The sequence below is a fragment of the Durio zibethinus genome, chromosome 14, assembly GCF_047325235.1.
Source record: "Durio zibethinus cultivar Kanyao isolate XHJ-2024 chromosome 14, ASM4732523v1, whole genome shotgun sequence".
Taxonomy (NCBI): domain Eukaryota; kingdom Viridiplantae; phylum Streptophyta; class Magnoliopsida; order Malvales; family Malvaceae; genus Durio; species Durio zibethinus.
In genome coordinates this window covers 8,510,578-8,529,913 of record NC_143175.1, presented here as the reverse complement: position 1 = coordinate 8,529,913, position 19,336 = coordinate 8,510,578, and the positions used below count along the sequence as shown (strand labels likewise).

The 19,336-nt window shown below is 30.6% G+C and overlaps 1 protein-coding gene across 1 annotated transcript; it reads right to left on the bottom strand.

Moving 5' to 3' along the window:
* Positions 1-2,294: 2,294 nt before the first annotated feature.
* On the bottom strand, positions 2,295-6,311 carry LOC111295201 (phosphoinositide 4-kinase gamma 1). The gene is made up of 4 exons (XM_022888594.2): positions 6,137-6,311; positions 5,958-6,004; positions 5,730-5,842; positions 2,295-4,462 (listed from the first exon to the last, which is right to left on the bottom strand). The coding sequence occupies exon 4, from the start codon at positions 4,351-4,353 to the stop codon at positions 2,665-2,667; it is 1,689 nt and encodes a 562-aa protein (XP_022744329.2). The 5' UTR covers positions 4,354-4,462; positions 5,730-5,842; positions 5,958-6,004; positions 6,137-6,311; the 3' UTR covers positions 2,295-2,664.
* Between the last annotated feature and the right edge of the window lie 13,025 nt (positions 6,312-19,336).

The window sequence follows — 19,336 nt, the reverse complement described above, 5'->3', positions numbered from 1 at the left end:
AAACGCAATAATTGTATTTACTTTTATTTAGAATTTTTTTAATTAAGTATATTTTTTAAAATTTTTTTACTCAAATATTACATTTGTTAATTTTAAAATGCAATAATTATGATTATTTATAATATTTTTTAAATAAAAATATAATATTTGATAATTCAATTTTTTTTTACTCAAATACTACATTTATAAACTTTGAAACGTAATATTTATAATTATTTACTGCATTTCAATGAAAAACAATAATTGTTAAAGTTCACAAACCAGGCGAAAAATCAGGTTGACTTTTTTTTTTACAAATCGAAGGTAACTCGTCAACTAAAACTCAGGGAAGGTGCAACGATTCCAAAAGTTAAGTCACCTATTTGTCTCTCTCAGTCAAGTCCCATCCTCTCCCATTAGTTACTTTCATATACAATGACTCCTATAACATAACAATAAACAAAACACGATTGCAACGTGTGGATACCAAACGCTGCGTTTCTTTCAAAAGAAATATAGTAAATATTTTTGTAATTTTTTAAAAATACGTAAAAAGCTTAATAATAATTTTTTTTAAATAAATATAATAATTAATCATTATAATTTATTTAAAATAATAAAATATTATGTTTTAAAAATAAATGCAATATTTGTTAATTATAATTTTTTAAAATAATTAATTATTATGTTTTTTTTAAGTTAAATATAATAATTGTTTATTGTAATTTTTTAAAAATATGTGTATAATCAATTACTATATGAAATTAATATAACAATTGATGATTAGTTTTTTTTTAACAATTGATCACTCGAATACTGCATTTTTATAATTTGATACGTATTATTTGTCTATTATTTTTGTTTGATAAATGGTTGTGTTTATTATGTAGTGAAGAATATTATAATAAAAATATAAGATTAAATAATCTCATTTTTTTTCAACTAAATATAAGAATTTAAAAGTGAGATATCATAAAAAATCATATTTTTCTAAAGATTATTTTTTTTTTAAATCTAAAATTTTATGAACTAAAAGACCTTAAAAGGAATCACTCTTCTTGTGGAAAAAGAAGGGCAATAAAAAGAAGTTAGTTTCTTGTGAGGGAAGGCAGGAAAAATGGGGAAAAGGGAAGATCTTTTTGCTGCCAATTGAAAGCTATGTATGCATATGATCTGTGCTGGAATGGTGTGCATCCTGCAGGTTTTATGAAGCCTGGTGTTGTGCCACAAAATTTTCATATCTTTCACGAGAGAAAGTACAAATTTTGCTCCAAACACCAAGAAATTTAAGTATAGACTATAGATTAATGTCAACTTTAATTTGCAAACCAACTTTTTTTTTTTGTAATTATTGGCAGTTGTAATTTATGCATACATTTCATTCTTTATTTTTCATAATAAAATTATTCATTACTCAAAAATATATACCTTTATTTTTGGAAATTCTTTTTTCAAGTGATGGTAATTTAGATTCTAGCTAGAATAACTATATCAAATGTCCTTAATAAATATTGATCAAGCTTTGTGCTTTTGCTTTTTATATATGAATTTCCCATGTATTAATGTACATAATTATATTGGAAAAAGAGACAAAAAATGCAGTAACTTATTGCATCTTTCACATAATGAAATAATTTTTTTGTTTTACTCTACTTTTAACATCTAAGTCTCGTTTGCCTAAATCATCCGCCCATATTATGCATGTATCAATACTTAAACATACACAGGAAGTAGCTTCTTCGACTGAAGAGGCTCTTTCCTTTTACATTCATATAGAAGTTACGAGTTTGAAAGAAAGCAATTCACATGGTGAGATTTGTCTATTGCATGTCTAATATGATGTCTTCTAAAGTTTTTTGTATGCTTTCTTATGTTTTAATCTTTTGCATATTTCTCAAATTACCATGATGGGAATTCAAGTTTTTATGCTATGAAAATGAACTAGACGGAGCATTGTTGAAGCAAACAATGAAAGACTTGAAAACAGTATTACTAATAATTCATATGCATACATTTAAGTTAAAATATTTTACTACAGTAAATTTGACAATTGTGTATCTGTATCGTATTTGTGTCTCAAATACATGTAAAATATAAAAAAATTACCATGTCAAATTTATGTTGAAATGCTAAACATAAAACATATTTTTTTGGTTTTTACCAAACTCAAATACAATTTTTAATTACTAAAATTTTAAATTGTTTTGCTTTTATATCTTTTTTTATATCATTTTCATATCATGTTTAAAATTTACTAGTGCACTACTCAAGCTAGTTAAACAAGAACTATTTATGGTTGTGTTGTAATAATTGATAGTAACTTAACCACTTAAATCAATTTAATTATCTAATAAATAAATAGAACAAATTAGGAAGAATCATTTGCTAAAGAAAACCAAAGCTCTATCTAAAATTTTCAAGTAAAAAAGCTTTGCCTCTGCAACATGGTTTCCTTTAGGGAAATTGATCATATACTAATATGTACAATTCAATAGGGGAAAAAAGAACAAGACATTAAGTTTAAAGGACGGCTTGATCTGCCAATCACTTAATTTTTTGATCCATCCGTACCCTAAATTATCTATTTACAAAATATCTACACTAAAGCTCGTTTGAGCAAATATTATTAATGTACATTTTGGTGGTATTAGTAGGATACTATTACTTACTACCTCCAAACTTCTTTCAAAATTTGCAAGAAGATCCCAACCTTTGCTTGGCACTCATGAACTTAAAGCTCTCGAACACTTGAGGCAAGAGCTTTTCAAAACACTCTAGGAACATTTCCCATTCATGTTCACTCATATTCTCGAACGAAATGCCCCCACTTTCGTAGTTAGAGTTTTGCACTGAGAAACTCATGCTTTTCACCAACCCTCCTGCTGCTTTGCTGTCACCATCGCTACTGCTAATTTTGTTATCATCATCACCATTTTTTGCAACATTTTCTGTATCACAATTACTATTGTCGTTGTCAATTTCCTCGTATAGAGGAGATAACAAAGCACCATGCAATCCTGGCATCGACCTTACGGACGAAACTTTCAAAGATTTTGTCAACTTAGACAAATTCGAATGGCTCTGTAAAAGCTTGGGAAGATCTGCAACCTCATTAGAGACAAATTCAAAGTCTTCAACGTCGTCGTCCACCTCGATTTTATCATAATTATCCATATCATCATCATCATCAGCTTCCAAAGTATTAAATACACTTGCCTTAGCTTTTGCGCAAAGGGTCTCCAGTATGCTCGAGTTTTCTTCATCACCACGAAACTCCCGACTCATCATTGCACCTATGTCGGCAAGACAAAGGCCAACACTGGCAGCTTGCTTCAAGAAAATAGTGCAAAGGATAAGAACTCGAATGGAGGATTCCCTCAATGATGGAAGTTCAGTCCGCAAAAGCTCTGCATCCTTATTTGGGTCTAGATTCGAAATATACTCAATTTCTAACTCCGAAAAAGGAATTGATGCTTGAGGCCAATACAACCACTCAAAGTATGGATCATCAAGGCACTCTGGTAGGCAAAGACCATGATCTATGGGCACAAGCTCAATTGCCCCGATAGCATAATTTTCATGTTGCTCATTTTTCTTGACAATAATATTTCCTGCATGCCGATCTAGATTCAGGATTCTCAAGTCAAGTATCCCAATTCTATGAACTGAAGCAACAGAGAAACTAGAGGGCCCTAACTCCCCAGCATCAAAGTCATGAGAGACAAAATTTTGTAGCGAGGCAATCTTATAAGGTGTGGCAGAGACGGCAGTTGCTTCATTGACATGGAATGCAACATGAGAGATTTTCACAAGACCTGTTGCAGGAACACCAGCGAACCCACCATGGTCGAGGAGATAAGCAGCCAACTCACGAATGCCAGTTTCACCTACACGTATTGAACGCTTTATTCCAGGCTGTCCCAACGTCAATCCCCCAAAACCTTTTGGGTTATTGAAGGCTAAAGGTTCCTCGTCAATTGGCTTTGCTACAGCAATAATTTCACCACTCTGATTATGAAAGAAGTAGGCACCGCCAAGCCCGTTGGACACTGGCATCGGTGCTACTCCGGAGGCTATGGCTATGGCCACCTCAACTACAAGAGCAGCGACTCTTGGGGCTCTTCGGCCACCAATAATCTCAATCCTCGGATGGGTGTCAAACTCTTCCTCCACATTAGTGGCAAAGGAAAGGCAAGGGGTGGAGACGCTTCGATGGAAATTTGCAACTTCAAATACCTGTTTTATAGAGTGAGCAAGGTTTCTATGGCTAACTTCAAGAAGGTTGTACTCGAGGTGAGTGAAGGATTGGAGTCTGCATCTTTGAGATCGGTTGAACGGTTTAAATCCATGATGTTGATCAACAGCTACCGCCATTCTAAAGATGCTCGTGCAAGTAAAAACGGCAGTCAATCATACCAACGAAAGCTATTCCCAGAGGATTCCTTGAAGATTAGTCTTTCCTAAAAGACCAGCCATCATGTATCTACAAATTCAAAGCTTTTTGTTAGTATAGAAGCAAGAATTTGGATATCTCAAGTGAAATCTCAACATGGGATTGGCACGAGGACCCTAGCTTTGAACTAGCTACCATAACTAATACTACTTATTAACAAAGGTTGATGTTGGCCTAAATTTCATCAACCCTGTAGATTTAACTTGATTGAATTCAAAGCAATTTTCACTAACATTTATAATTCACCCATTGATGTTTAGTGTGCGTATGCGTGCCATGATATACATGAGACTGACATTTTAATTTTAATCTCTTTTCACCCTATAATTAAATTTCATAACCTTGTATATTTAATTTTCTCAAATTTTCTAATCAATGTTTAACTTTCTTACACTATTTACTCAATCCTGAAATGCTCTACAATTTTTTTTTACAATACTTTGTTATTATTATTTGTACTTCTCACAAGATACCTTTTTACATATATTTTCATTTAATATATTACTTTTTATCTTTTAAAAAAACCTATTTTACATTTGCATAAAACTTTTTCATCGCAATTTTTTTTTTTTGCATATTATTAAAATGAAATACAAAGAAATAAAATAACTTTTTTCTTGATTTGAATTTGTGTACTGCATAAAAAATGCGAATATAGTACTATGGCATTTAAAATCTAAAATGTTATTTTATTAGTTTGTAATGACTAAATCATACTTTTAATCCAAAGGGTACTATAAAAAATTAATTAAAAGTTTAATAATACTTAACAAATGGTGAATAAGTTAAAATCATCAAATTTTGGGTTTTAATAATATATTACTATTTTATATATACATATAGGAGATGAATCAACTTATACCATTGTAAAACTAAAAAGTTTTACACTTATTTTTTACAATTAATTTCAATAAATTCAAGAGATAAAAGAGTCAATTGAAAAGAAAAAAATGAATTAATCTTATTCCTTGAATTAATTTAAATCAATGATTAAAAAAAAACTACAAAAATTTTTGTGTAAGTTGATCCTTCTCTATACATAAATAACATGACAATACTTCTTAATATGATATTAATATTTTTGTTATTAAAAAAACCTCTACACATTTATTCTCTTTTTTTTTTTTTTTGGAATGTAAAAAGTTAACGAAGAAAAGATTAGGAACGATTTTTCCAATTAATTTGTGATTTGCAATAGTATAAAATGACATATTAAACGATATTTAACGGGACAAAAATATGATATATACATATTTATGTAGGTCATGTGTAAGTACATATTTGTGATGGTACTAACCTGTTCGTATTCATGTTGAAAATTTTTGGTGTTGGATTCATTAATTTCTTTAATTTGCATACAACCCACAGATACAAAGGTTGACATTTATCCATTTCTTGAATCCATCAAGCCTGAAATTTTCCCAATTGAACATTGATTTAAAAGCCAAGATGAAAATTAATCAAATTAAATTTAAAAAAAAAAAGAGGAAAGAATTGAAACATATATAAATCCACATAAACAGACCAAGAAATTAGCCCCGCGCTCCTTTAATCGTAAACTGCCGCAATGTTCTGTACAAATTTAGAGAAAATATCAGAAACAATATCTCAATAAAAATTAAGATTTATTGGATTTTACCATGCAAAGATAATAATGAAATGGAATAGAAAGAAAGAAAGAAAGAAAGAAAGAGAGGAAGAGACCCTGAATACTGATTAAGGCATTCAGGGAAGAACAGCATCGGGAGCGGGAGAGAACCAAACCGTCACCGGGAAATAGAATTTCCTGAAGACCTCACCGACACTCCCCTCTTTGTTTGTTTCTTTTTCATGCGTCCTTTACGATATAATATAAACAATTCTTTAAGCCTTTGTTTTCAATTCTTGCATTCCCTTCCCTTCTTTAAAATGACTTCTCTTTTTCCCTCCTATTTTCTTGCCAACTGCCTCTGTCTTCTCTTCCCAATCCTAAGGTGACACAAGGAAATTTTATTGTGGACAAATGCTTGGGTTTCTATATTTGGGGTTAATATTAGTTGCTTTTAGGTTATTTTTAATGCTCGCCCTTTGAAAATTACAACTACCATTTTAACTTTTGACCACTGCTTAAGATCCAATCTCCATTTCCCCCATCTTATTTTTTATGCTTTCCTTATCAGAATTTATTACTACTTCTTATTAGGAACTATTTATTTTTTTTCTTTCTATCTACTACATAAATAAGTGTGAGCTAAAAAGTTTAGAAAATAAAATGATTAAATTGATCCAAAATAAAAAATTCAGAACTTAATTAATTGCAATAAAGTGTCATAGACTTAAATAATTATTAAATTTTTGTTAGAGAACCCTTTTTTTTTTTTTTAGCATTTTACCTTGTTTTATCATTAATCTTGATCACTCTCTCTATTATATTTAATCCTTGCATTTTAACACATTTTCAAGCAATTTCAAGATTATTTCTTTCTATAAAATGCAAAGGTATTTATTTTGAGTTTGAGTTTTGTTTTTTTTAGAATAATATTCGGTTATGCGGTCTTATTTGATTTTATAATTCATATTTACATTACTTGGTGAATATATGTATAATATATTTGTTGGTTAGTTTTTTTTTAATAAAATCCTATGTTATTTAATTACTCAAAGCGGTTAAAGTCTACCTCCAATAAGAGTATGTAAAGATGTTATAGAAAAGAAATGATTGGATAGATTTCTAAGTTATTGCTAAGCTTAATATCGAAAAAAAATCAAGATAAAAAAACATTGAAAGGTAAAAATAAAGCATAAAATATTATAAAGTAAGAGGATTGTTGAAATTGTATGTTGATTGTGATTTTTGAAACCATTTTACATTTACAAAACTCTTATTTTTGTTTCCATGAATGAAAAATGTAGATATCCCATTTAGTCTAGGATTAATTTTGTGTTTTAGGATTAAATGTTTGTAGATTAGATTATTTTTATTGTTATTTTTCATTTTATTTTGAGAAATTTGATTAATTATAAAAAAAAAAAAAGAGTTTGGCCAAGAATGAAATTAGGAGGTTGAATTGAAAATTTAATTTATAAAGAAGTGTATTTAGGAAGAAGGACAAAAAAGAGACTTGAGTTAAAAATCCAAGATTGGGGTTGATTAAAAGATTAAAAATCAAGAAGACCTTGTCCTAATGGTAGTAGGATTAGAGAGTTATAAAAAGATTCCATTAGCAGACGTGAAATTCAATTAGAAACAATTAGAGAATGCAGTGCAGTAAAAGAAAGGTTTTTAGAAAATCAAATTTGGAAATGTTTTGAAAGATATTTGAAGTTAGGATTTGAACTAAAAAGGTGTTCAAGGGACTTAGAATGAAAATAGGATAAAAGAATCGAAATATGGTTTTTTTTTTCTTTTTTGGAAAAATATGGGTTTTTCCATATTTTGGCAAAAATTTGAGTTTTTTTATCACATTTTCTGTTGATCTTGAAGTTTTCAACAAGATTTGCAAAAACCGAGCGACATTCAAAGGATTCTTGGAGAGAAGTTGGAGAAAAAAAAATCTAGAGAGAGATAAGGGAAATAGAAATGTCAGAACATCTAAATCTGAGGATCTATCACTAGACATTGATTTTAGGAATCGTCACTAAGCTTTTTTATTTAAGTGCGATTGGCCACCTAAGAGATCTAGCATTTCAAGGAACACCTAAACTTAAGGGTCCCTAAAAGAATATATTTGGGTCTATTAACCAGAATAGGGTTCGGGAGTACGGTTATATGTGAGAAAGGTTATAGCACCCTCACATCGCACATCGAAAGATGATACTAACTTAATTTTGTGTTATCCAATAAGCTTTAAAAATTTTACCAATTTATTAATTATTGAAAATTATTCTTAATTTACTCCAATACTTTTGACAGAAAATTAAAAAAATTCCCTCACCTCAAGAGTATGCAAGAAAACTATTATTTCACTTATAGAGGTTCCATCATTGGATTATTTAACATTTAGCTCTATCATTGGATTATTTAACATTTAAAAAAAAATTAAGAAAAGAGAGAAAAAAAGAGTAAAATAAAAAATAATTATTCAATTTTTGTTACAAATCTTTTTTTTATTTTTATTTTTAAAAAAACTCATTGCTTTTATACAAGTAAACTAGATACTTTCAACTTTTTATTAAAGCATTCAAAAATTTTTATTTAAAAAAAAATTGATACTTTCAACTTTTCCTTAAAATATTTTTCTTGATAATTTTTATTTTTAAAAAAATTGGTACTTTCAACTTTTTCTCAAAATATTTTTTTTCTGAAATTTTAATTTCAAGAAAATTTGATACTTTCAACTTTTCCTTAAAATACTTTTTGAAAAAATTTATTTTAGGAATTTTACTATAAAAAAATTGATACTTTCAACTTTTTCCAAAATGCTTTTTTTGAAAATTTTTATTTTAGAAACTTTATTTTTAAGAAAAATTGATGCTTTCAACTTTTTCTTAAAAATATTTTTTTTATAATTTTATTTTTAAGGAGAATCATTAAAAAATAAATAAAATAAAATAAAATAAAAATTAAGATAAAAATTAAGGAATAATAATAATAATAAATCAAAAAAACAAAAAAAATCTTAATGCGGCTCGACTTGAGCGGCTGGAATCGGCTTGGCTTGAGAAAGAAAAACGGCTAAAAAATGCAGCTTAGGAATGTGCAGCTCAGCTCAGCTCGGCTCCAGGGGTCAGTTGACACTCGGGTCAAATGTGGGTCGGATCATCCGATGGCAAAAAGCACGGATCTTCTGGGAATAGTAAGGTCAAAACGATGTCATTTTCTGAAGATATAAAAGGCTCTAATTTTTGTTTTTTCGTAAATTGCTTCCTTCCCTCTCTCTCTCTTTTTTCTTTTTCTCCTCATTCTTTCTAAAAGAACCCAGATTCTGGTTAAAAGTTCTACCAGAATCTGAAAAAAGACGTCGAAAACTTCAAAGTTAGCTGAAAAATTAGTCGAAAAATTCAAATGTCGTCAAAAAATTCATCAGATTCTGAAAATTTTTCAAAAATTTTTCAAAAAAAAAAACTCTAAAATTCAAAAAAAAATTTCTAAAAATTCTAAACTACCTTTAAACACTTTTTGTTTATGTTTCTTCTTTGTTTTCTTTATGTGTCCTTGGGTTCAGTTTAAACATCTATTTATAAAGATTGATCAAAAGAGTTTCTGATCAATCTCAATTTCATATGGGATTGGGATTCAAACTTTGAATCCAATCCCAACTCTGTCAGTCCCCAAATTCACGGTCAAATTCATTCCAATTTTTTCTGATCTTAATCCTAATCCCAGCCGAAAATTGATCAAGAAAAAAGATAAAAATAAAAATAATAGATAAATAATAAAATATATTAATAGATAACTAAAAAATAATAACAATAGATAAATAAATAAATAATATTAATAGATAAATAAAATAATAATAATCATAATAATAATGAAAAATAATAAAATTAAAAATTAAATTAAATTGAATTAAATTAAAATTAAAAAGAAAAATGAGCCCATATTACCCATTTAGACTAGGCCCAATTGATCTGGGCCTGGACCAATTGGGTGTCTACAGTTGCCCTTCTTTGCACATTTTCTATGAAATAAAAATTGTGCAAAGAGGTAGACACCTATTCAAGACTCAACTCGACATTTTTTATTTTTTTTTTGGTTAAAATTTTGATCAAAGCTCTTTTAAGTAGAGGCTCAACGACTTTGAGTAAAATAAACAAAGTTCCTCTAAGCAGAGGCTCGATGACTTTTGAAAAATAAATTACTCCTCTAAACAGAGGCTCAACGACTTTTAAAATAAATAAAGCTCCTCTAAATAGAAGTAACAAAACTTTTGAAAAAATAAATGGTTCCTCTAAATAGAGGCAACAAAACTTTAAGAAAATAAATTGCTCCTTGGCAATCATGTCTAGAGGAGTCGAAGATCGTGTTTGAACGAATTTCAGGAGATCATGCCCAAGGGTCTTACAAATTGATCCTGATACCAAGAGATATCCTTTTCCAAGGATTAGAAACTTACCTCACAAACTTTTTCTCAAACGAGAATTGAAAAATCAAAAAGTCTTCACATATGTTTTCTTCATGTGGGATCCTGAAATATCCCTACTCCTTGAATTTATGCACTATACTTTCTTGAATGCAATATATGCTATGCGAAATTCAATGCATGCTATGCAAATGCTAGTTAATTAATTCCTATTCAATTGTGGTATTTAAGTTTCTCAAGCTTTTTCTTGGGCCTCAAACCATTTGTTCTTCAAAGACCAAGTCAGCGTAACTTTCAATTATCTCTTTCATTTAATTCTCATATCTTTTCTGCAAGTAATTTTTTTCCAAATTCAATGTCCTTATCAGAAACTAAACATCTCAAATTTGCCTTTATCACTCATGCTCATTTCCAATGTAATGTAAAAATCTTTCATGTTATTATTTACTTATCAATCATTATTTCAATATCAAAAAGTAAAAATGTATTCACACATTTCTTCCATTGCAAGGTATTAATGAGACAAGAATAAGAATGGTTAGGAAATAATCAACAGAAAAGGCACATAAAGAATGAAGAAGAATGTTTTTTATTAGCAAAAAAGTTGACAAACTTTGGCCAAGAAGGAATTACAAGGATAGGTATTAAGAGATAATGCCCAAAAATGAATCATTGGACAATCGTGATAACACATCTCAAGGTTCTTCTGAAAATCCAACCATCTGATGCACTTAACAACTTAGAGCTCATCCAAATTTGCTAGCCTCCATGCCAATGAATTTTCAGATTTAATACTGTATTCTCCTTATCTAAGTTACCTTTTTAGGTTTTCAACTTAGATAAACCTTCTATGACTCAAACCGTCCTTTCAAGATTTTCACCTTGAGTCCTATTTTTTCATTCTTTTTTTTATTATTTTTTTTTCAAGCATAGTACTTTTTCATAGCATCAGATTTATAGGATGGGATAAATTATTTTCATCCATCTCAACAGTATCAATGCTTCACCCAAGAAAGCCTGTTTCACCACATATAGCCTTTCTCAATTTAGAGTCCATTTTTCTCTATTATCATGTTGATTTAGAAGAATTTTTTTTATGACCAACTCTCTTTCTCGAAAGCAACGGGGTAAAACTTTTTTGTTATGAGCCCTCATCATCATTCTTTGATATAGCTGACCATGGCATAATGCAGTCAATTTTTTTTCTTCTATGAAATTTAACTGTTCATAGCACTCTCGAATCCATTCAGCCTCTTTCAGTTCAACTTTTTTTAGCACCTTCAAGGATGGGATCTCTACTTTTACTAGTAATATAGCTTTCATCCCATAAACTAAAGAAAATGAAGTTGCCTCAGTAGAGGTGTGCACTGATGTTCGATATGTATGCAAAGCAAATGATAACTTCTCATGCCAATCTTTATAGGTTTGAGTCATCTTTTCAAGAATTTTTTTTATATTCTTGTTAGCTGCCTCAACTACCTCATTCATTTTTGGATGGTATGGCACCGAATTATGATGCTTGATATTGTATTGGGCACATATTTCTTACATTATCTTACTATTCAGATTCTTGACATTATCTGAAATGATTCTTTCTGAAAGTTTATATTTGTAAATGATCTCTCTTTTTATGAACTTGCAAATCATTGATTGTGTTACATTTGTAGATGATACCGTCTTTACCCATTTCATGAAGTAATCTATCATCACGAAAATAAACCTATGCCCATTAAAAGCTTTTAGGGTAATAGGACCAATGACGTTCATACCTCATATTGAGAATGGCCAAGGTGGTGCCAAAACATGTAGAATAGATGGCAAAGCATGGATCTTGTCAGCATAAATCTAGCATTTATGACATTTACGAGCATAGTCAATGTAAGCACTCTCTATTGTCAACCAATAGTACCCTACTCTCATAATCTGTCTTGCCATCATGTGTCAATTGGCATGTGTCCTACATATTCCATCATGTTCCTTTTTAATCATTTTCTTTGCCTTAGCTTTACTTACGTATCTCAGCAATACTTAATCATGGCTCCTTTTGTACAAAACATCCCCATCCAAAAAAAAGTTTATAGCTAATCTTTAGATGACCCTTTTATCGTTCTCTGTTGCTTAGACTGGGTATTGCTAGTTCTTAATGTACTATAAGATATCATAAGACTAGAGCTTTTCATCTTTTTCCTCTTCTACATTAGAGCAGCAAGCTGGGATATCTTTAACATTTAACTTGATAGGCTGAATATCGGTATTATAATTAATTCAGATCATTACAGCCAGAGTAGCCAAGATATTAGCTATCAAATTCTTCTCTCGAGGTAAATAATCAAATTGGACATCTTCAAATTATTTTATCAACTCTAAAATATACTTACGATATGGAATGAGTTTTGAATCTTTCGTTTCCCATTCTTCTTTCAATTGATATATAATTAAAGTTGAGTCTTCAAATACTTTCAATGCTTTAACTTTTCTATCTATAACAGCTTGTAGACCTATGACACATGCCTCATATTTAACGATATTATTTGTGCAATTAAAATTTAACCTCGCTGTTATATGGTAGTATTGTTCTTCTGAAAAATTAGAATTACCCTAATTCCATGTCCTAAAGCATTGGCAGCTCTATCAAAATACATCTTCCAACACTTTTCTCATGCTCGTTCTTCTCTAATTGGAAAACAGTCATCAGATCTTCATCGGGGAACTCCAATCTCATTGGTTCATATTCTTCAGTAGTATAATCTGTAAGAAACTCAATAATTGTACTATCTTTTATTGACTTTTAGCTTACATATATGATATCATATTTTGAGAGCAACACTTGTCACCTAGCAATTCTTCTAGACAAAGAAGATTTCTCAAAGATGTATTTAATTGGATCCAATTTTTCTATAAGTCAAGTAGTGTGATAGAGCGTGTATTGTCTGAGTCTTTTAGCAGTCTAAGCTACTGTACAACATATTTTTTCTAAAAAAGAATACTTGGACTCATATTCTGTAAATTTTTTACTCAGATAATAAATAACTCTCTTTTTTCAATCATATTCATCATGCTGCTCCAGCACACATCCCATTGAATTTTTGTACATTGTCAGGTATAAAATTAAGAAATTTTCTAAAATAGGTGGTACCAACACTGGAGGATTTGACAAGTATTGCTTAATTTTATCAAAAGTCACTTGGCATTTCTCGTACCATTCTCTAAGATTATTCTTATAGAGAAGCTTAAAAATGGGATCACATTTATAAGTAAGCTGAGATATGAACTGCGAAATGTAGTTTAACCTTCCTAGAAAACCTCCAACTTTTTTTGATGTACTTAGAGGCAACAAACTTTGAATGGCCCATATTTTATCTAGATCAACTTTAATTCATTTTTCATTGACCATAAAACCTAGCAACTTTCATGACTTTACCCCGAATGTGCACTTAGATGGGTTTAACTTGAGTTAAAATTTTTTCAATCTCTCAAATAGCTTCTAAGGTTGGTGACATGATCTTTATCATTTATAGATTTTGTAATTATATCATCCACATATACATCAATCTCTTTGTACATCATGTCATGAAACAACGTTACTATAGCTCTTTGGTATGTTACTCCGGCATTCTTTAATCTAAAAGGCATGACTTTGTAGCAAAAACTTTTTCACATGGTCACAAAAATAATCTTTTTCATATCATCTACAGTCATTTTTATCTGATTATATCCTGAAAAACCATCCATAAAAAAAAATTGGATGTTTTGTCGTGTTATCTACTAATGTGTCGATATGAGGCAAAAAAAAGTTATCCTTTGGGCTAGCCCTATTCAAATCACGATAGTCTACATACATTCATTCTTTTTCATCTTTCTTAAAAATTAGTACTATATTGGCTACCTATTCTGGATACTTAACCACTTGCAAGAAACTTGCATCAAACTGTTTCTTCACCTCTTTTTTTATCTTTAGTAGCATTTTAGGCTTCATTCACCTTAGTTTTTGCTAAACTGGCTTACATTCTAACTTCAAAAGTAATCTATGCTCTACTATCTTTATATTTAACCCTGACATATCCTGGTAAGACCAAGTAAATACATCTATAAATTCTCGAAGTAGATATTTCAAATGTTGCCTATCCCTCAAGTAAAATTTTGATTCTGACCTCTTTCTTAGTTTCTTCATCTCTTAAATTCACCAAGTCAGTTATCTCCTAATGAGGCTCAATTGGCTTATTTTCTTATTCAATCAATCTCATTAGGTTCGAAGGTATAACATACTCTTCAGAATCATCTTCATTGTCAAGTTCATCAGTGTTAATTGAATTCTCAAAATTAACATCTTGATTGTTATCATAATTATCCTTTTGTTTATTTAAAGACCTAAAATTGAATAAAATAGGATATATTGGCAATATGTGTTTAGAAAAAATGGCAAAAATGAAAGCACAAGAAGAAATAAATGAAAATAGATCTTTCTTAATTTTTATTAAAATAAAAGATAAATGATCCAAACAAGAAAGATCATTCCAATGCCTTGGGCAATAGCTATTGGGATTGGACAATTATATTGGATTAGTCTCAAGATTAAAAGACATTTCAATGATATTTCAATTGTTCAGCTCATAATCTAGTGGATAAAAATGAACCCACCATTCTTGTTCAAGCCTCATTTCATCTTCAATAGCATCGATGGTTAACTGGGCGAATGCCTCTTTCATGCTTTGTTCACAATCTTTTTTTTTTTATTTGGGTACATGAATCTTTCATGCCTGAAAGTTTCGTATAAGTGTAGGATGATCATTAATCTTATTATTTTTCTTACCGGTCTCTTTCTAATCTCTCACCATTCTACTTCATAATCTAGGCCTAGCCTTTCACTGTTGTTCACCACCATTGAAGGCTCTCTTATTCCTTGTAAGTTTTTGCCTAGCCTTACTCCGAGATACAAGCCCTGATTGATGACTTGGCACATCATTATCTTTGAAAAGGGTTAATTTTCACCTACAGAGTTGACTAACTCGAAGGACCGATAAAAGCATTCCATTACTTCTTTAGTAACTTTCACATATAGAACATTCAATGGCTGAGTCACTAGATATTTTCCTCCTTAAATACCACTATCAATCGACTTTCTAAATTAAACTTGATCTTTTGATGTAGGGTAGAGGGCACAACACCTGTCATGTGAATCTATGACCTTTCTAGTAGACAGCTATAAGATGAAAAGATATCCATCACTTGAAACTTCACATTAAAAGTGCATTGCCCAATTTGCAAAGGTATTTTGATATCTTCAAAGACTTCTATTCTGGTATCATCAAAAGCTCGCATGACTATTTGACTGTCCTTCATATGAAAGTAATCAATAGGTAACCTTGCCAAAGTTGATATGGGTAGGACGTTAATAGTGGAGCCATTATCAATAAGAATTTTAACCATGATATGGCTCTTACACTTGATTGTGATATGCAGAACCTTGGTACTTTCCCTTTCTTCTAGGAGAATCTCATCATCACTGAATGAAATGTAATTTGGCATGACTAGATTTTTAACTAAGTGATTTACATATTCAACAGATACATTATGTGCCATATATGCCTAGTTTAACACTTTCACAAGGTATTTCGATGTGGTTTTGAGTTTAACAGCAATGATAATAATGAGATTCTTGCTGGTATTTTATTCAACTATTCAACAACTGAATATTCATTATGTTTTATCAGCTTTAAAAATTCACTTATCTTTTTTTTTATACTGGCTTCAAATGATCCTCTTCAGGTTTCATTTCGAGGTTATTCCTTTTTTCACCCACTTTGGCTTTTTCTCTTACAGCCTTCTTCAATATTTTTAGAGTGTAGCATCTTTCACTTTAGGTAATGCCCTCTACACCAATTATATTGACAGCGTCAGTCTTAGAGACATTTTTCTCTTACCTTTGAACTACTGTATCACAGCCATATTTTTAATGTATAACTTTATCATCCTTATATAGGAATAGAGTCGAAACTTTAAAAGTTACTGACCTGAAAATGAGTTTGTCTATGACTAACTTTGGTTTGTTCCCACAGTGAATCATCACTAGCTTTGGAAAAAACTTTGCAGGCTTATCAATCATGGATACTTTTACACTCTTTGAGTCTTTTTCTCTTTCATAAACTTTCATCTGGTGTAAATCTAAGAGCTTTTGTATCTCTTAGTGAAACTGCTCATAAGTTTTAACAAAGTAACCAATTACCCCATTATGATATTTACAACTAGTGCCTGTTATATATGTTTTATGATAACTATGCGAACTCACTGGTTATATCATGTCAGTCTTCCATAAAATATCAAACAGCTGACTAAGAGGTGTTTTAATATCTGTAACTTTTCTCTTTACATGACCCTCATATTCGTTATTCAAGGCATTTATATATGATTAGGCAAAGGATTGCCACTAACATTTGGTGCAGTTACCCATCTTTTATCAAAGCTAATCATTTCATCTTTAATTAGCCATTGCACTTTATGTTTCAAAGCAGTGTAACTTTTAATGGAATGACCAGCAATCTCGTAGTGATAGTCATAATGGGCTGTGAGATTATACCACTTAGGGTAAGATGCTTCAATGGCTCTAATTTTCTATGAGCAATTAGATGACTGTTGTAATGCTCACGATATAATTTTGTATAAGTCATGAGAATTGAGTGAAATATAAATTTTTCATGAGTAGTTTATTGCTCTCATGAATCATCCATTGGACTAGCTAGACGGGTCTAAGGTCTTGAGGTAGGTTGAGCGTTAGGACTGTATGTGATATTTTGAGGCCTAAAAAAGGGTTGATATGTTCAGGAATATAAGGATTATGGGATTGATTGGTATGGGTAAGGAGAAGTGTTATTCATAGAAGGGTAATATAGAGGGTATCTTTATGGTGGGTAGGGTTGATAACCTCTAAATTATTGTCTATCAAAGCTCACGACTTTAGCTTCAATCTCTTTCTTCTTTAGGGCTCTTTTGTTGGATGCTTCACCTCCTTTCAACTTGCCATTCTTGATGGCACTTTTAATAGTTTTTCCTAAAATCATCATATCAGTAAAATTTTTTGTAGCATTTCCTATCATATTTTCATAAAAAGAGATTTCAAAGTACTGACAAATAGCATTGTAGTCTCTTTCTCAGTCAGAGGAGGTTGCACCTAAAAAGCTACATATCTCCATCTCTTGGTGTATTTCTTAAAAAACTCATTTACCTTTTTTTCTAGGTTCTGTAAAGATAAATAATTAGGAGTCAGATTCATAATATATCGATATTGACTGATGAAGTCATGGGTCATATCACTCCAAGAACGGATACGAGTTCTGTCTAGCTGGACATACCATTTGATAGTAGAGCCTGTAAGGCTATCTTAGAAAATATGCATTAATAGTTTTTCATTATGGCCATGGGCTACCATCTTTCGATAGTACATGGTGATATGAGTTTTTGGGCACTTTGTACCATCATATTTCTCAAATTTTGATACTTTAAACTTTGGTAGAATGACTATGTCTGGGACTAAGTAAAGTCCAACAGCGTCGACAGAATCATAAAATCTAATTCCTTTTACAACTCGTAACCTTTTGTTCAAGCATACTAATCTTTGAATCTTCTTGAGATTCTACCACTTTTACCTTTTCTTTCTCCTTCTCTTTCAAGTCATTTAGATCAAAAACTTAGATCGATTCTACTATCTTTTCAGTAAAAATAAGATTTACATAGCTATAATAATGCCCTGGGTTTGAAACTGATGACATTCTAGGGTATACAGGATATGTGAACTACTGTGGTGGTATATCTTGTGTGGACTGGGCTTATTATGGGCCAAAACTTGAAGGATATAGAGGGTCAGCCACTTCTTGTGATAAGAGGCCTTGTTGGCTTGTATTTTTTTCTATTTTTTCCATTGTTTAGCTTATTGAGAGTATCCAGAATCTTGCTCAACTCATTCTCAATCTTCTCTTATGTTTTTTTTAATTTTTCAAATTGATGAAATTTTTTTTGCTTTATTTGACTAGCTCTGGCTTTTGTGTTATATCAGTGGGTGAGGTTTTTGTAGATAGAGTTATCCTTGAACCTTAAATATCATATCTTAAAATTAACAAGTTTATATGACTATCTCATGGTTACTTTGTTAAATGTAATGAATGAGGATGTAATGAATGAAAATACATGTATGCAAAGAACATTTGCCTTAAGACAGTGCTCAACCAAAAGATTTCATTTATTTCAAAGAACTTTCGTTTACATAGAGTTTATTATCATAGAGTTATAATCATAAAATAGTTTGATATGCTCATACTGAGCTTTGGCTTCCTCGATGAAATTTAGGAAAAATTACCCATATTCTCCTATTGGGGCCACCACTTGCTTCAATGCCTCTACCTCTTTTACCATCTCTCTTGCCTTAGATACCCTTTTGTAAATTTAGGTTGCTAAGTACTCAATGTACTTTTATTTTCTTAAGTTCTCTCTTTTATCACACCAAACTTGATATGATAACTCTCTATGCTCTCTAACCAATGCAGCAATGTAGTTTTCTTGTTCATTCAACTTCTACCTCAACTTGCTTAGGTAACTGTTCAATATGTTATTCTCTGTCTGTACTTAGGTACTTTTTTCTTCTAATTCAGCATATTCCTATTTTAATCGTGTATTCTCTTTAGTTAGCTCAATAATTGTTATCTCTTTGACTTGTACCTTCACACATAACCTCTTATGTTCATGGTGTAATTCTGATAAGTCTTTGACAGTTGTGTCACGTTCCCTAACAATCTTGCAAACTTTAACTTCATGCTTTTCAGCTCTATCTTTTCATTGATCCTTATTCTCTCAAAGCTTTTGGATTTTTTACTTTAACTTATCTTTTTCAAACTCAAATTCTTTTGTCGCAAGC